General features: G+C 41.0%; 1 protein-coding gene across 1 annotated transcript in view; it reads right to left on the bottom strand.

The window, feature by feature from the left end:
* Positions 1–19,391, bottom strand: part of LOC139753536 (glutamate receptor ionotropic, delta-2-like) — a 151,857-nt gene that overhangs the window by 112,385 nt on the left and 20,081 nt on the right. Inside the window, exons 3-7 of the mRNA XM_071670184.1 lie at positions 11,471–11,598; positions 9,961–10,082; positions 8,199–8,430; positions 2,296–2,441; positions 759–857 (exon numbers count right to left, since the gene is read on the bottom strand). Of these exons, the coding sequence (XP_071526285.1) occupies positions 759–857; positions 2,296–2,441; positions 8,199–8,430; positions 9,961–10,082; positions 11,471–11,598 (727 nt within the window). The remainder of the gene's footprint in view (positions 1–758; positions 858–2,295; positions 2,442–8,198; positions 8,431–9,960; positions 10,083–11,470; positions 11,599–19,391) is intronic.

Genomic DNA, 19,391 nt, shown 5'->3' with positions numbered 1-19,391 from the left:
TAATATCTATAGACACTAAGAAATTTAGCCGCACTCTCTTTTGTTGAATTTGGAGTTGAATTTTGATCTAACACGGACCAATCTGAGCTTTGCTATTGTCAATTGACTTAACGAAGTGCGATTGTTGACGACCTACACTGTGGATGACTCTTCTGGTGAGGCCCAGCTGTAGGATGTTATGGGTCAGGAGCGGTTACTGCATGATGGTGAGTTGATGGCACCTTGTGACGCTGTGGAGAGTGAACATGATGAAGGACGTACAGACATGTCTGCTGTGCCTGTGTGGACTGTCTTCTCTATATCAGAGACATTGAAGGTGTCGGAGTGTAACATTTGCCTATCATCGTCCGTGATTGCTCTAGTCTTATATTGATACTTAATTTTTCTTAAGTTATTCACTCAGTTTGAACGTTGATATGCTACTCTATTATTGCTCATTTGTCCCCCATTTTTTTTTAGAATGAATTCCATTTGTTTTCTAGTCTCAGCACTTCCTGAGAATTTGGTATGTTGATAGCTAGTGTCCGGTAAGAAAGGTGCTCCGCCAAGGACCAGCACACCTGGCCGTGGGTAGCAAGGTCCTGTGTCAATTCCTGTTCTGACAAATTTGAGAGAGAGAGAGAGAGAGAGAGAGAGAGAGAGAGAGAGAGAGAGAGAGAGAGAGAGAGAGAGAGAGAGAGAGAGAGAGAGAGAGAGAGAGAGAGAGAGAGAGAGAGAGAGAGAGAGCACCTGGCCACTGCTGGACACAGTTCCCTTACCGTTTCGAAGCCAACGTCTGGATTCGGCAGAAAGGTCAGATCTCGGTGTTTGCGGTTCAGTAACTCCCACACTTCTTTGTAGATCCCACTGTCTGCACTCTGAAAAATGTCATTTGATGTTTACATTATCCTTACATTGGCAGGTCAGTTGATCACACAGTCCTGCTGACATTAGACTCAATAGTTAATTTTGGTGTCTCGAGGTAAGGACACATAAATAGCCTATTCCTCCCGTGAGAAACATTTATGAGTGATTGAAACAACCCATGATATTAACTTTAGGGTCGAACTGGAAGGTTCCTTTTTCCGTAGAGTGCAAGTGTCCCAAATGAATATGGGTATTTTCTGTGAAATATACAAGGATGTAGGAAAGTAGATAGTGTCAAGAATATAAGACAAATAGCCTCATATATACCCATCCACTATCTAAATGTCATGCATGATATATTCTTACAAGAGTATACCATCCAATGCAAAATCCCACAGGCTTTTCCATGGTTTACCTTCACCGCTTTGTTTGCCTGGTTCAACCCACTGACAAGTCGCCCCCCACCCATATACCACATCGATCCAATTCATTCTTTCCCATGCACGCATCTCACCTTCTTGAATGTTCAGACCCCGGTACTCCAAAGGCTTCTTCACTCTAGCCTTCCATTTCCATCTCGGTCTTCCCCTTTCTCGTGCTCCATATGCTTCTTACACGTACATCATCATAGTAAATCATTCTTTGATTATCCTCTCTACATCCAAACCATTTCTACACACTGGTCATCTTTCTCAATCATACTGCACTAACTACTAAACCTCTCTCATAAACTGTCATGACTTACACCACCAATTCCTCTTGTACTACAGATTGCCCTCATGCCTTTCATTTCCAGTACGTCCACCCCTTCCTGTTTTTCTCTTTCTTTTCCTTTAAAACCAAAGGCTTATATCCAGTACATAATGTTGAGACCTCTGCACCTTCAGCCATACCCAGCTTTGCTCTGACAGGTAAGTGGCTACTCTTTACAAACATTCCTTAATGCTCAAGTGACTTGAAACTCTTCTCCTATCCTGTAAATCACTTCAGCTCCCATGGTTCCACCACCTACCACTTCCATTTTCAGTTGCCTGAAGAACCACACTTCCTCCAGGTCCTCCCCATTCAGACTTTCCCTCAAATCACCCCATCCCATCTATCTTCCTAATATTAAGAGCACAACGACAGCAACTCCTCCTCAAGGGTCAGTCTACCATACCTTTTAGGCATAAGGCAACTGCTCTCACTCACGTAAATTTCACTCCTGTAATCTGCCTCGGTAGGATACTCTGTGATGGCATCCGAATTTTTCGGTCAGATTTTCTCATAATATTCTCCGAGGAATACGGAATTCATTGACCTAAACTTAAGGACAAGATTTAAGGTGGAATTTATGGTATATGTGTTAAGTGATAACTCTATAACTCGTCAGTGCAAAAACATAGAACTCAGATCTTAGTATTGTTAGTTTATGGAAAGTAGACTTCGGCTGAGGCTGCTGAACATCACCTGGAAGAGAGCCACATAGTTGCTGTCCCTGGTAGTGCTGACTGTATAGCCATCCCGGTAGGCCTGGCTAAGCTCGTGGATTGAGTCGATTGGTTTCTCGAAAGAGACGATGGCGAACGCTGCTGTCAGCATCCCAGAGTATATTGCTGTAGATCGGTAAAGATAACTTCAGAATGATTTTGAGGAGCTGAAAAGTGTTCATAAAAAACAAAAGGACAAAGAAGAGAGAGAGAGAGAGAGAGAGAGAGAGAGAGAGAGAGAGAGAGAGAGAGAGAGAGAGAGAGAGAGAGAGAGAGAGAGAGAGAGAGAGAGAGAGAGAGAGAGAGAGAGAGAGAGAGAGAGAGAGAGAGAGAACAAATATTGCTATGTACTTGAATGGCATGACGAAGACAAATCTTTCTAATGTGAAAATGGATACAGAGATATAGACAGTAAATGTAACTTCTTTTTGTGATTAGATGTCTATGGAGTAAAGCCATGGAAGTGTCACACACAATAGCTTCACCTCGGAACCACCTTAACTCTACAATAGGGTTCGTGAAGGAGCAGTTCTTTTCCTAACCCTCTACAGTCTCTTCCAACACGGCCTTCCATTGCCTCAGAGAAACCTCAACATAAGTGAATAAATGGATAAATGAATAAATGAGTCATATAAATATATGTATTTATGTATCTATTCATTGTACTTAATCGATGCTTCCCGCGTCAGCGAGTTACTGCCAGAAAACAGACGAAGAATGGCCCATCTTCTCATATATACCCAGCGGATGGAACCATGGAAGTGGAACATTATCTCGGAAAGCAAAAATGGGTATGTTTGAAGGAATAGTGGTTCCAACGATGGTATATGGTTGAGAGGCGTGGGCTATAGATAGGGTTGTGTGGAGGAGGGTGGATGTGTTGGAAATGAGAAGTTTGAGGACAATATGTGGTGTGAGGTGGTTTGGTCGAGTAAGTAATGATAGGGTAAGAGAGATATGTAGTTTTAAAAAGAGTGTGGTTGAGAGAGCAGAAGAGGGTGTATTGAAATGGTTTGGTCACAGGAGAGAATGAGTGAGGAAAGATTGACAAAGAGGATATATGTGTCAGAGGTGGAGGGAAGGAGGAGAAGTGGGAGACCAGAATGGAGGTAGAAGGATGGAGTGAAAAAGATTTTGAGCGATCGGGGCCTGAACATGCAGGAGGGTCTAAGGCGTTCAAGGAATAGAGTGAACTGGAACGATGTGGTATACCGGGGTTGACGTGCTGTCAATGGATTGAACCAGGGGATGTGAAGCGTTTGGGGTAAACCATGGAAAGTTCTGTGGGGCCTAGATGTGGAAAGGGAGCTGTGGTTTCAGTGCATGATACATGACAGCTAGAGACTGAGTGTGAACGAATGTGGCCTTTGTTGTCTTTTCCTAGCGCTATCTTGCGCACATGCGGAGGGAGGGGTTATCATTTCATGTGTGGCGGGTTGGCGACAGGAATGGACAAAGGCAGCAAGTATGAATTATGTACATGTGTATATATGTATATATGTATATACATATATACACATACAAATATACATATATATATATATATATATATATATATATATATATATATATATATATATATATATATATATATATATATATATATATATATATATATATATATATATATATATATATATATATATATATATATATATATATATATATATATATATATATATATATATATATATATATATATATGTATACATATATACATATATATATATATATATATATATATATATATATATATATATATATATATATATATATATATATATATATATATGTATATATCATTTCTTATTTTTTATTTTGCTTTGTCGCTGTCTCGCTGTTTGCGAGGTAGCGCAAGGAAACAGACGAAAGAAATGGCCCAACCCACCCCCATACACAATGCATACACACACACGTCCACACACGCAAATATACATACCTATACATCTCAATGTACACATATATATACATACACAGACACATACATATATACCCATGCACACAATTCACACTGTCTGCCCCCATTCACTCCCATCGCCACCTCGCCACACATGGAATACCTTCCCCCTCCCCCCCTCATGTGTGCGAGGTAGCACTAGGAAAAGACAACAAAGGCCCCATTCGTTCACATTCAGTCTCTAGCTGCCACGCAATAATGCCCGAAACCACAGCTCCCTTTCCACATCCAGGCCCCACACAACTTTCCATGGTTTACCCCAGACGCTTCACATGCCCTGATTCAATCCACTGATAGCACGTCAACCCCGGTATACCATATCGATCCAATTCACTATTCCTTGCCCTCCTTTCACCCTCCTGCATGTTCAGGCCCCGATCACACAAAATCTTTTTCACACCATCTTTCCACCTCCAATTTGGTCTCCCACTTCTCCTCGTTCCCTCCACCTCCGACACATATATCCTCTTGGTCAATCTTTCCTCACTCATTCTCTCCATGTGCCCAAACCATTTCAAAACACCCTCTTCTGCTCTCTCAACCACGCTCTTTTTATTTCCACACATCTCTCTTACCCTTACATTACTTACTCGATCAAACCACCTCACACCACACATTGTCCTCAAACATCTCATTTCCATATGTATATATATATATATATATATATATATATGGATGGGGTTGTTAGGGAGGTAAATGCAAGAGTCCTGGAAAGAGGGGCAAGTATGAAGTCTGTTGGGGATGAGAGAGCTTGGGAAGTGAGTCAGTTGTTGTTCGCTGATGATACAGCGCTGGTGGCTGATTCATGTGAGAAACTGCAGAAGCTGGTGACTGAGTTTGGTAAAGTGTGTGGAAGAAGAAAGTTAAGAGTAAATGTGAATAAGAGCAAGGTTATTAGGTACAGTAGGGTGGAGGGTCAAGTCAATTGGGAGGTGAGTTTGAATGGAGAAAAACTGGAGGAAGTGAAGTGTTTTAGATATCTGGGAGTGGATCTGTCAGCGGATGGAACCATGGAAGCGGAAGTGGATCATAGGGTGGGGGAGGGGGCGAAAATTTTGGGAGCCTTGAAAAATGTGTGGAAGTCGAGAACATTATCTCGGAAAGCAAAAATGGGTATGTTTGAAGGAATAGTGGTTCCAACAATGTTGTATGGTTGCGAGGCGTGGGCTATGGATAGAGTTGTGCGCAGGAGGATGGATGTGCTGGAAATGAGATGTTTGAGGACAATGTGTGGTGTGAGGTGGTTTGATCGAGTAAGTAACGTAAGGGTAAGAGAGATGTGTGGAAATAAAAAGAGCGTGGTTGAGAGAGCAGAAGAGGGTGTTTTGAAATGGTTTGGGCACATGGAGAGAATGAGTGAGGAAAGATTGACCGAGAGGATATATGTGTCGGAGGTGGAGGGAACGAGGAGAAGAGGGAGACCAAATTGGAGGTGGAAAGATGGAGTGAAAAAGATTTTGTGTGATCGGGGCCTGAACATGCAGGAGGGTGAAAGGAGGGCAAGGAATAGAGTGAATTGGAGCGATGTGGTATACAGGGGTTGACGTGCTGTCAGTGGACTGAATCAAGGCATGTGAAGCGTCTGGGGTAAACCATGGAAAGCTGTGTAGGTATGTATATTTGCGTGTGTGGACGTGTGTATGTACGTGTGTATGGGGGGGGGCCATTTCTTTCGTCTGTTTCCTTGCGCTACCTCGCAAACGCGGGAGACAGCGACAAAGTATAAAAAAAAAAAAAAAAATATATATATATATATATATATATATATATATATATATATATATATATATATATATATATATATATATACATATACATATATATATACATATATACACATACACATACACATACATATACATATACATACACAGACATATACATATATACACATATAAATATTCATACTTGCTTGTATTCATCCATTACTGGTGCAATTCAACCCTTCCCCACAAGCGAAATAGCGCCAGGAAAACAGACGAAAAAAGCAATATTCGTTCTCACAAAGTCTCTAGTTGTCATGTGGAATGCTGCGAAACCACAGATCCCTATCCAAATGTGAGAGCAGTACTCCATACAAGGACAAATCAATCCCTTGTATAGACGAGGCAACTGTTCAGAAGAGTCTACGTCTAAACAGGGCACCCAGTTTCTTAGAAGCAGACTTAGCTATCACTCTAACGTGGGGTTTCCAAAAAACTGTGGATGTTCCAGTAATACCAAGTATGTTCATAGAGTCAATAGGTGGAATTACAGAACCGTCAAAGAAAGACGAGAGTTGTGAGTTTTCGATAGAGAGGTGGGTAAAAATTGGGTCTTGGAGACATTAAACTGAAGATTTTTTCTGCCCCACTGGGACGTTCTGTTGAAGTCAGAGTTTATTGAGGAAGCTGTGTCAAGACGAGATGCAGATTGAGTGAGGAAAGAGGGAGCAGAACTGAAGGATTTATATGAATGCAGTGTTGAGTCGTCAGCGTATGGGTGCACTGGATCATTTGTGCAGGAAAGGAAATCGTTGATGGATAGGAGAAAAAGTGCAGGGATCAGGACAGAACCTTGAGGAACACTGCTGTTAATGGAGAAAAGTTGGGAGGCTAGTCCATCAACAACCACAAGGATAGATCGGCCGGAGATATGAAGGAGCAGAGTGAGAGAGGGAAGCCAAAAGAGGGGGGCTTAGAGATGAGACCCCGATGCCACACTCTGTCAAAAGCCTTAGATGTGTCAAGGGCAACTACACATGAGTACCCAAAATCTTTCAGGGATGATGACCAGACATTAGTAAGATAGAAAAGAATATAGCCAGTGGATCTCGCCTTACGGAAGCCATACTGGTGATCAGAGAGAAGACTGTGATTTTCAAGGTGTTTAAGGATATGGAAGTTGAGGAGGGATTCAAAGACTTTGGAAATGGTAGATGCCAAAGCAATAAGACGATAGTTAGTGGGGGGGGGGGACCAGTCACCCTTCTTAGGGATGGGGTGTATCAATGCATGTTACCAAGAAGTTCTGGTTTTTAAACAAAAACGGAACAGACGAGCAAGCACAGGTGCAAGTTCAGAGGCTTACTCTTTACGTACACGGGGATAGATGTCATCAGAACCATAAGCCTTGCTTCTGTCCAAAGGAGCATCAGGGGATGAAGGAATGTTAGAGTCATCCAAGGTGGAGTGAGAGGAGAAACGAGAACCAAAAAGAATTGCTTGGTCAACGAGAGAGACATCTATAGTACCGTTAGAACGGAAAAGTGAAGGAAAGGCACAGCGACGGAAGTTGTTAAAGATGCCCTTCTCTAAAGACCAGAAAGACCTATCAATGGATGACGAGGAGAGGTTATCGCACCTCCTTTAAATAAAGGAACGCTCAGCCTCACGGATAACGTGCTTGCAGCGATTACTGGCAGTGATAAAAGTTGAATCGGAGTCAGAGGAAGGAGAGATTATCCAAGCCCGATATGCCTGACATCATGCCTAAATGGCCTCAGAACAGGATTGGATGAAAAGATCGTCTTGGAGCAAGAGAGGATAAATGCTTCCATTCCCGCAAGAACAACCTCTGTTATGCGTTTGGCGGAGAGAGACGCATCACCACATGAGACAGTTATTTACCCAAGGGAAGTCAGATATAAAGCTATGTAAGTTATTCCAGTCAGGAGAGTGTGTGTTGGAATCGCATCTATCTGAGGTTAAAAGAGCGATGAAAGATTTCTGAGAAGATGTAGAAATTTTGTTCTGTGTGAACCATTGTTCCAACCGTGTAATGTAGTGCTGCATATTTGATATTGCTGCAATGGTGTTAGGGTGTTGTAATGTCATTGTGAGGTCGTCTGTACGTGATATAACCTTTATACTATAGTTTATTTGATGTAATGGTAACAGTACGGTAATGTGTAATATAGTGAACCAAAGCTCTTAGTCAATTCTCACCGCTTATACAAAGGGAAAAGAGGTACCAGGTGATGAAGATGAAACGGATGGACCAGCGGTGGGAGGTGATACGGTTGCCCTGAACCATCAGGTTCCTGAACATGTTGAAGCTGAAGCTTTGTAGGGAATAGTGGACACTGTCTTCCTCGTCCAGGTACACCACCAGCAGGCGAGTCACCGTGTAAAGAAGCGGACCCACCAGCACAGTAGCCAGGCAGATACACAGCCACACCTGCCAGTGTAAAGGGTACACAGTCACCAGGCAGATACACAGCCATACCTGCCAGGGTAAAGGGTACACAATCATACCAATTGTGGTAAGTAGTGACAGTATGATAAGTCAACATGATGGGGCAAGTGCTTGTTATAACAGGTAATGTAACGGGCCCGTCAACAGGATGAGGCAAATGCTTATTATAACAGGTAATGTAACGGGCCCGTTGGTCCCGTGACGAACAAGTTGTTGTCACACGAGACGGAGAAAATGTTGTCTAAAGATACAGGAGCTACAGCAGCACCAGCACCACTAGCATCCTCACTAGCAGGACAGCCAACTAGTCATGCTTACTGAAGAGAAAGTTAAACAAAATGTAAGAGAAAGTACAGCAGCCCCACGAGCGGTGTCACCAAGTAGATAATCAGGTGCGCGTGCTGGAGGAACTGGTAAACATATCAGGCAAAGCAATGTAAACAAAATATCTGATCAGAGGATATCTTTTTACCGAGGTATCTGCTGTAGTACAGAGAATTAGGAATACAGAGCTTCATAGGGTTAGTGGAAAAGCAAATAGGTGATCAGAAGGTGAGATGTCTGCGAACTTTATGAATACGGAAGCGTGCATGAAGTCAGTAGCCGACATGAGGTGAATTACCCTATAACCCTAATGGAGTTGTATCGAGATGAAAGTATGTTGTAACATCACTTAGATCATTTATCTATGACAGATAATCATCTTTATTCATAATTACAAATGCATTAGCCTATCTGCTTTAGTTGCACGTAATTCACAATCTTCAAATTGCAATTGCGCGCACGAATCTCTTGGAACAGTTTGGAGCAGCTATCTGTGGCATAGCTTCATACACCATAACTTTACAGTGTTTCTTTTACTGGATAACATGATGTATTTCTTTAAAGTACAGAAAGTTCTTACAGCAGTAACACTGTCACCTTGCTCGTTGGAGCACACAACACTCATGCCACAACCTAGGTAACAGAAGTATCCTTGTCAAGTTGTTCATCAGAAAGTTTCCTTACAAGGATCGTGTTTGCTTCTTCAGTTCATCCACTATTTTCCCTAATCTGTGGCCAATATCAGATTCAAACTTCAAAAGAGTAACTTCATCAAATGGCGAAACACACCAAAAAACCGTAACTACGGTAAGGAACAAGAGGAGAGAACGAAGGGCAGAAGGTGAACAAAAGATGGCAGACATTTGGGAGAAGTGAAGAGGAATGGGATGTACATCAGCATGTGTTAAGTGCCTACCATCTCTCACGGCTCTGCATTACAAAGTCTATTACATCAGGAATTTTAGAGAGGAACATGTCTCACAAAAATTAGGTAAACACACAATACAGTTGTCCTGCACATCGAATATTCGACTATTTATAACAGGTAACTACAGTGGATTATATTACATAGTGTAAGGAATTAACTTTATACCAAGGGAATTCATGTAATACTTTTTTCTCGAATACATATTGATTCATATGACAGCTAACACGCAGAACTAGTTACTTATAGCTGCAGCTACATACGTTAAGTGTGAAGGGAGACAAGATAGCGAAGGATCGGTTCTTCTCCTTGGGTGCGGGGGACACCAGCGTCGTGGATTCCAAATAGTAAGGCATCGTGAAGTCCACCACAGTCTCACGGGTTTCTGAGAAGATTATCAACAATGCAGAATATCAAAACAGGGAGGGAGTGCACCACATAGTCAAATGATTATCATTCGATTATTCTCCTCAGATGATTAATGAAATAAAGCAAACTTTGTGAGTGATCGTATGATTATCTCCTCGTCGTTGAGGTGATATAGACAGTTACCTGTCTAATAAAGTATAAGTACTTTATTAGAAATGAGATGGAAGTAATGACCCAAATAGTGAAAATCAATGAAGGACAGTAAACAGATCTACTGAGATATGAAAATGCGAGGCAAAAGCGAGACATTGACAAGAAAAGCAGAGCAATGGGGAAGAAGAATTACGATCAGCTTAGAGAACCATCTTCCTGTCCAAATAGAATATTTTCATTATAGCTAATTCGAATGAAGTAACATGATGTTCGAATGATAATGACTTTACATATATGTAATATATTGTATAGTGAAACACAGTCAATTGTTAATTTGTCAGACCTTTCTTTGACATGAATCCAATTGACTATACCATTCTGTGATGTCTGGCTAACAACTGCCATATGAAGGTACAAAAACAGTGGATCTAATCTGAACTGTGTGTCTCACACATTAGTGAAAAACGCCTACTTTTATATGTTTACTAACAGATTCGGGCTCTTATCTGCTTTCACCCCTGGGGGCACCACACCCTCCCTCCCTGGCCCCCACATCTTCCCTCACCGCTCCATACCTTTCCTGTTACTGCACCCTTCCTCACCATATTGCTCCTTCCCGACCTGGCAGTCTCACTCTTCCTCACCACTACCAACTCCTCTCTCCTTGGCCACAACATCCTGAACGGCGCAGCGACATTCTTCAGTGGCTTAACTTTTCATCCCGCTATTTTCCTCCTCATGCCTTTCATATTGCTGGTACAGCCTTCACACTCAAGTATATGTTAATATAGTATATATTTTCCCGAAAATATATCACCTAAGCAGCCAGCAATATCTGTCTTTCTGAAGAAATAGAAGAATTAGTGCCGATTGTGTTTGAGGGTTAGTGGTCCAGCGTCGGACAACTTCCTCACTTTGTCTATTGACTGGGAACGGACAGAACGATAGAAATGCCCTTTTATAGTACAGAGGACACTAAAAACTTTACGTGCTTCTAAATAAGAATGTTTTATATATCTCAATAAAGACTTCTTCAGTCAAGTAGCATGCTAAAAGGTAAGAATATCAACTATGGGTATTCTCTCCAGTAAGTTTAAAGGGGAAGGCAAAAACAGCTTTGAAAAGTCTGATATTTTATATCTCAGTGCTATTAAGGGTGACCTATAAAATATGATTAAGAAATAAAATTCTAAGCAGAACTGGGAATTGCTTAAGTTGGTCACCCTTCTATAACCATTGATGATAATGTACCTGTGATGGTGAGTTCGCATATTGCAGCGTGAGCCTCATGCCTGGCCACCTGCCCCACCAGGCCTGTGATGGTGTTGTCTGGCTGAGGTCCGCCCCACTTGCCGTCCGGGGAACTCACAAGCTTGTACCTGCCGGGATACACCTTACATACGTCACACACACAGTAGACACACTTCTGGTAAAACCCTCACTCTCGTATGACAGTATTACATTGATAAGTTGTTGTGATCTGTACTGTGGTGAGCGTTACCGACTATGACGAATGCACGAACCCGTCCACGGTCTGTCGCGCAAAGATTCGAATCCTGGACGCGGCAATCGGCCCGCAGTTCATAAAGCTGTTCATCTTCACCTCGGGGTTGATCGATGAATTGGGTACCTACCCTAGTTCAGCCCATTGACAGCACATCGTCCTCTGTATACTGCATTGCTCTAATTCGTTCTATCCTCTGCACGCTACAAACCCTCCTGGATGTTCAGACCCCGAACCTGCAGAGCATTTTTCACTCCATCCTTCTACCTCCTTGCTCTTCCCATTTCCCTTGTTCTTTCCACATCTGACACATATGCCCTCTTATTCATCCTTTCCTCAGTCATCCTCTCCGTATGTCCAGACTATTTTAACACATTTCACTTCCTCAAGTTTTTTCTCCATTCAAACTAACATTCCAATTTATTTGTCCCTCAACCTTACTGAACCTAATAACCTTGCTCTTATTCACATTTACTCTCAGCCTTCTTCTTTCACACACTTTTCCAAACTCAGTCACCAATCTCCGCAGTTTCTCACACGAAACAGCCACTAGAGCTGTATCATCGACGAACAAGTAACTCATTTCCCAGGCCCTGTCATCCACAGCAGACTGCATACCCGCCTCTCTCTCCAAAACTCTTGCTTTTTCCTCCCAAGCCACCCAATCCATGAATAAATTAAACAACCATGGGGACATCACACACCCCTGCCGCAAACCGACATTCACTGAGAACCAATCACTCTCCTCTCCTCCTACTCGTACATATGCCTTACGTTCTTGGTAAAAACTTTTCACTGCCTCTAACAACTTAAACTTCCACACCATATACTCTTGAAACCTTCCACAAAGCCTCTCTATCAACGCTATCAAATGCCTTCTCCAGATCCATTAAGGCTACCTAAAATTCCATCTGTTTTTTAAGTATTTCTCACATACATTCTTCATAGCAAACACCTGATCAACACATCCTCAGCCACTTCTGAAACAACACTACTCTTCCCTAGTCTGATGCTCTGTACATGCCTTCACCCTCTCAAACAATACCCTCCCATATAATTTCCCAGGAGTACTCAACAATCTTATGCCTCTGTAGTCTGAACACACATCTTTACCCTTTTGCTTTTTTACAATGGCACACAGTCCTCAGGCACTTCACCGAGAGCCATACATACACTGAATATCCTTACCAACCAATCAACAGCACAATCACTCTTTTTTTAATAAATTCCACTGCAATACCATCCAAACCCCTCGCCTTGCCGGCTTTCATCTTCCGAAAAGCTTTCACTACCTCTTGCCTTTTTACAAAAGCATTCTCTATGACCCTCTCACTTCGTACACCTCCCCTACTAAAACACCCTATATATATGCCACCCTATCATCAAACACATTCAACAAACCTTCAAAATGCACACTTCATCACTACCTGTTAGCACCTCCCCCACAAGCTCCCTTCACCGATGTTTCCATTTGTTCTCTTGTCTTACGTACGTTATTTACCTCCTTCCAAAACATCATTTTAATCTCTCTAAAATCTAATGATACTCTCTCACCTCAACTCTCATTTGCCCTCTTTTTTAACTCTTGCAACTTTCTCTTGACCTCCTGCCTCTTTCTTTTATACATCTCCCAATCATTTGCACTTCTCTGCAAGTATGTTCCAAAAGGCTCTCTCTCTCTTCTCTTTCACTAACAACTTTACTTCTTCATCCCACCACTCACTACCCTTTTTATTCTGCCCACCTCCCACCTTTCTCATGCCACATGCATCTTGTGCACAAGCCATCCCTGCTTCCCTAAATAAATCCCATTCCTCACTCACTCCCTTCACGTCATTTGCTCTCACCGTTTGCCAATCTACAATCAATCTCTCCTGTTACTTCCTCACACAAGTCTCTTGCACCTTTCTCTTGACCTGTCGCTTTCTATTATACATCTCCCAATCACTTGCACTCCTTCTCTTCAAGTATTGTCCAAATGCCTCTCATTTCTTTTTCAGTAACAACTTTACTTCTTCATCCCACCACTTACTACCCTTTCTAATCTGCCATCCTTCCACCTTTCTCATGCCACATGTATATTCTGCGCAAAGGCATTAATGCGTCCCTAAATACATCCCATTCCTCACATACTCCCTTCCCGTCATTTGCTCTCACCAATATATGTGTATATATATATATATATATATATATATATATATATATATATATATATATATATATATATATATATATATATATTGCAAAGGATCACAATTTTACGCGTGATCAAGATATTCCTATAAGTCCACGGGGAATATGAAACACGAAAAGTTCCCAAATGATTATTACACGAAAGTGCACTTGGGAACTTTTCGTGCTTCATTTTCCCGTGGACTCATACGAGTATATATATATATATATATATATATATATATATATATATATATATATATATATATATATATATATATATATATATATATATATATATATATATATATATATATATATATATATATAAATATATATGTATATATATATATATATATATATATATATATATATATATATATATATATATATATATATATATATATATATGTATATATATATATATATATATATATATATATATATATATATATATATATATATATATATATATATATATAAAATAAATAAATGAATATATATATATATATATATATATATATATATATATATATATATATATATATATATATATTTATTTATTTATTTTATCTATTTTGCTTTGTCGCTGTCTCCCGCGTTAGCGAGGTAGCTCAAGGAAACAGACGAAAGAATGGCCCAACCCACCCACATACACATGTATATACATACACGTCCACACACGCAAATATACATACCTATACATCTCAACGTATACATGTATATGCAAACACAGACACATAAATTTGTACACATGTACATAATTCATACTGTCTGCCTTTATTCATTCCCATCGCCACCTCGCCACACATGAAATGGCAACCCCCTCCCCCTCATGTGTGCGAGGTATGGCTAGGAAAAAAACAAAGGCCCCATTCGTTCACACTCAGTCTCTACCTGTCATGTAATAATGCACCGAAACCACAGCTCCCTTTCCACATCCAGGCCCCACAGAAAGTTCCATGGTTTACCCCAGACGCTTCACATGCCCTGGTTCAATCCATTGACAGCATGTCGACCCCAGTATACCATATCGTTCCAGTTCACTCTTATTACTTGCATGCCTTTCACCCTCTTGTATGTTCAGGCTCCGATCACTCAAAATCTTTTTCACTCCATCTTTCCACCTCCAATTTGGTCTCCCAGTTCTCCTCGTTCCCTCCACCTCTGACACATATATCACCTTGGTCAATCTTTCCTCTCATTCTCTCCATGTGACCAAACCATTTCAAAACACCCTCTTATGCTCTCTCAACCACACTCTTTTTATTACCACACATCTCTCTTACCCTATTATTACATACTCGATCAAACCACCTCACACCACATATTGACCTCAAACATCTCATTTCCAGCACATCCACCCTCCTCCGTGCAACTCTACCCACAGCCCACGCCTCGCAGCCATACAACATTGCTGGAACCATATATTTGTATATATATGTATATTTATTTATATATATATATGGTATATATATATATATATATATATATATATATATATATATATATATATATATCTATATATATATAAATATACATATATATATATATATATATATATATATATATATATATATATATATATATATATATATATATATATATATATATATATATATATATATATATATATATATATATGTATATATATATATATATATGGTTGTTTAATTTGTTTATGGATGGGGTTGTTAGGGAGGTGAATGCAAGAGTTTTGGAAAGAGGGGCAAGTATGAAGTCTCTTGGGGATGAGAGAGCTTGGGAAGTGAGTCAATTGTTGTTCGCTGATGATACAGCGCTGGTGGCTGATTTATGTGAGGAACTGCAGAAGCTGGTGAATGAGTTTAGTAAAGTGTGTGTAAGAAGAAAATTAAGAGTAAATGCGAATAAGAGCAAGGTTATTAGGTACAGTAGGGTTGAGGGTCAAGTCAATTGGGAGGTAAGTTTGAATGGAGAAAAACTGGAGGAAGAAAAGTGTTTTAGATATCTGGCAGTGCATCTGGCAGCGGATGGAACCATGGAAGCGGAAGTGGATCATAGGGTGGGGGAGTGGGCGAAAATCCTGGGAGCCTTGAAGAATGTGTGGAGGTCGAGAACATTATCTCGGAAAGCAAAAATGGGTATGTTTGAAGGAATAGTGGTCCCAAGAGTGTTGTATGGTTGCGAGGCGTGGGCTATGGATAGAGTTGTGCGCAGGAGGATGGATGTGCTGGAAATGAGACGTTTGAGGACAATGTGTGGTGTGAGGTGGTTTGATCGAGTAAGTAACGTAAGGGTAAGAGAGATGTGTGGAAATAAGAAGAGCTTGGTTGAGAGAGCAGAAGAGGGTGTTTTGAAATGGTTTGGGAACATGGAGAGAATGAGTGAGGAAAGATTGACCAAGAGGATATATGTGTCGGAGGTGGAGGGAACGAGAAGTGGGACACCAAATTGGAGGTGGAAAGATGGAGTGAAAAAGATTTTGTGTGATCGGGGCCTGAACATGCAGGAGGGTGAAAGGAGGGCAAGGAATAGAGTAAATTGGATCGATGTTGTATACCGGGGTTGACGTGCTGTCAGTGGATTGAATCAGGGCATGTGAAGCGTCTGGGGTAAACCATGGTAAGCTGTGTAGGTATGTATATTTGCGTGTGTGTACGTATGTATATACATGTGTATGGGGGTGGGTTGGGCCATTTCTTTCGTCTGTTTCCTTGCGCTACCTCGCAAACGCGGGAGAGAGCGACAAAGCAAAAAATGAAAAATAAAAATATATATATATATATATATATGTATATATATATATATATATATATATATATATATATATATATATATATATATATATATATATATATATATATATATATATATATATATATATATATATATATATATATATATATATATATATATATATAGGTACAGTAGGGTTCAGGGTCAAGGCAATTGGGAGGTAAGTTTGAATGGAAAAAAACTGGAGGAAGTAAAGTGTTTTAGATATCTGGGAGTGGATCTGGCAGCAGATGGAACCATGAAAGCGGAAGTGAATCATAGGGTGGGGGAGGGGGCGAAAATCCTGGGAGACTTGAAGAATGTGTGGAAGTCGAGAACATTATCTCCGAAAGCAAAAAATGGGTATGTTTGAAGGAATAGTGGTTCCAACAATGTTGTATTGTTGCGAGGCGTGGGCTATGGATAGAGTTGTGTGCTTTGGGGTGGATGTGCTGGAAATGATATGTTTGAGGACAATGTGTGGTGTGAGGTGGTTTGATCGAGTAAGTAATGTACGGCTAAGAGAGATGCGTGGAAATAAAAAGAGCGTGGTTGACAGAGCAGAAGAGGGTGTTTTGAAATGGTTTGGGCACATGGAGAGAATGAGTGAGGAAAGATTGACCAAGATGACAAATGTGTCGGAGGCGGAGGGAACGAGAAGTGGGAGACCAAATTGGAGGTGGAAAGATGGAGTGAAAAAGATTTTGAGTCATCGGGGCCTAAACATGCAGGAGGATGAAAGGCGGGCAAGGAATAGAGTGAATTGGATCGATGTGTGGTATACCGGGGTCGACGTGTTGTCAATGGATTGAACCAGGGCATGTGGAGCGTCTGGGGTAAATCATGGAAAGTTCTGTGGGGCCTGTATGTGGAAAGGGAGCTGTGGTTTCGGGCATTATTGCATGACAGCTAGAGACTGATTGTGAAAGAATTGGGCCTTTGTTTTCTTTTCCTAGCGTTACCTCGCACACACGAGGGGGATGGGCATGTTATTCCATTGTGTGGCGAGGTGGCGATGGGAATGAATAAAGGCAGACTGTGTGAATTGTGTGCATGTGTATATATGTATGTGTCTTTGTGTGTATATACATATGTTTACATTGAGCTGTATGGGTATGTATATTTTCGTGTGTGGACGTGTATGTATATACATGTGTATGGGGGTGGGTTGGACCATTTCTCTCGTCCGTTTCCTCGCGCTACCTCGCAAACGCGGGAGACAGCGACATAGAAAAATAATAATAATACATATATATATATATATGTATATATATATATATATATATATATATATATATATATATATATATATATATTCTTTTTTTTCGCTGTCTCCCGCGTTTGCGAGGTAGCGCAAGGAAACAGACGAAAGAAATGGCCCAACCCACCCCCATACACATGTATATACATACGTCCACACACGCAAATATACATACTTACACAGCTTTCCATGGTTTACCCCAGACCCTTTACATGCCCTGATTCAATCCACTGACAGCACGTCAACCCCGGTATAACACATCGATCCAATTCACTCTATTCCTTGCCCTCCTTTCAACCTCTGCATGTTCAGGCCCCGATCACATAAAATCTTTTTCACTCCATCTTTCCACCTCCAATTTGGTCTCCCACTTCACCTCGTTCCCTCCACCTCCAACATATATATCCTCTTGGTCAATCTTTCCTCACTCTTTCTCTACATGTGCCCAAACCATTTCAAAACACCCTCTTCTGCTCTCTCAACCACGCTCTTTTTATTTCCACACTTCTCTCTTACCCTTACGTTACTTACTCGATCAAACCACCTCACACCACACATTGTCCTCAAACATCTCATTTCTAGCACATTCATCCTCCTGCGCACATCTCTATCCATAGCCCACGCCTCGCAACCATACAACATTGTTTGGAACCACTATTCCTTCAAACATACCCATTTTTGCTTTCCGAGATAATGTTCTCGACTTCCACACATTCTTCAAGGCTCCCAGGATATTCGCCCCCTCCCCTACCCTATGATCCATTTCCGCTTCCATGGTTCCATCCGCTGCCAGATCCACTCCCAGATATCTAAAACACTTTACTTCCTCCAGTTTTTCTCCATTCAAACTTACCTCCCAATTGACTTGACCCTCAACCCTACTGTACCTAATTACCTTGCTCTTATTCACATTTACTCTTAACTTTCCTCTTTCACACACTTTACCAAACTCAGTCACCAGCTTCTGCAGTTTCTCACACGAATCAGCCACCAGCGCTGTATCATCAGCGAACAACAACTGACTCACTTCCCAAGCTCTCTCATCCCCAACAGACTTCATACTTGCCCTTCTTTCCAAAACTCTTGCATTCACCTCCCTAACAACCCCATCCATAAACAAATTAAACAACCATGGAGACATCACACACCCCGGCCGCAAACCTACATTCACTGAGAACCAATCACTTTCCTCTCTTCCTACACGTACACATGCCTTACATCCTCAATAAAAACTTTTCACTGCTTCTAACAACTTGCCTCCTACACCATATATTCTTAATACCCTCCACAGAGCATTACTATCAATTCTATCATATGCCTTCTCCAGATCCATAAATGCTACATACAAATCCATTTGCTTTTCTAAGTATTACACACATACATTCTTCAAAGCAAACACCTGATCCACACATCCTCTACCACTTCTGAAACCACACTGCTCTTCCCCAATCTGATGTTCTGTACATGCCTTCACCCTC

Source organism: Panulirus ornatus, chromosome 14 (genome assembly GCF_036320965.1).
Source record: "Panulirus ornatus isolate Po-2019 chromosome 14, ASM3632096v1, whole genome shotgun sequence".
Classification (NCBI taxonomy): domain Eukaryota; kingdom Metazoa; phylum Arthropoda; class Malacostraca; order Decapoda; family Palinuridae; genus Panulirus; species Panulirus ornatus.
Note: the sequence above shows the minus strand (reverse complement) of the source record. Positions and strands in the feature narration are given on the sequence as shown.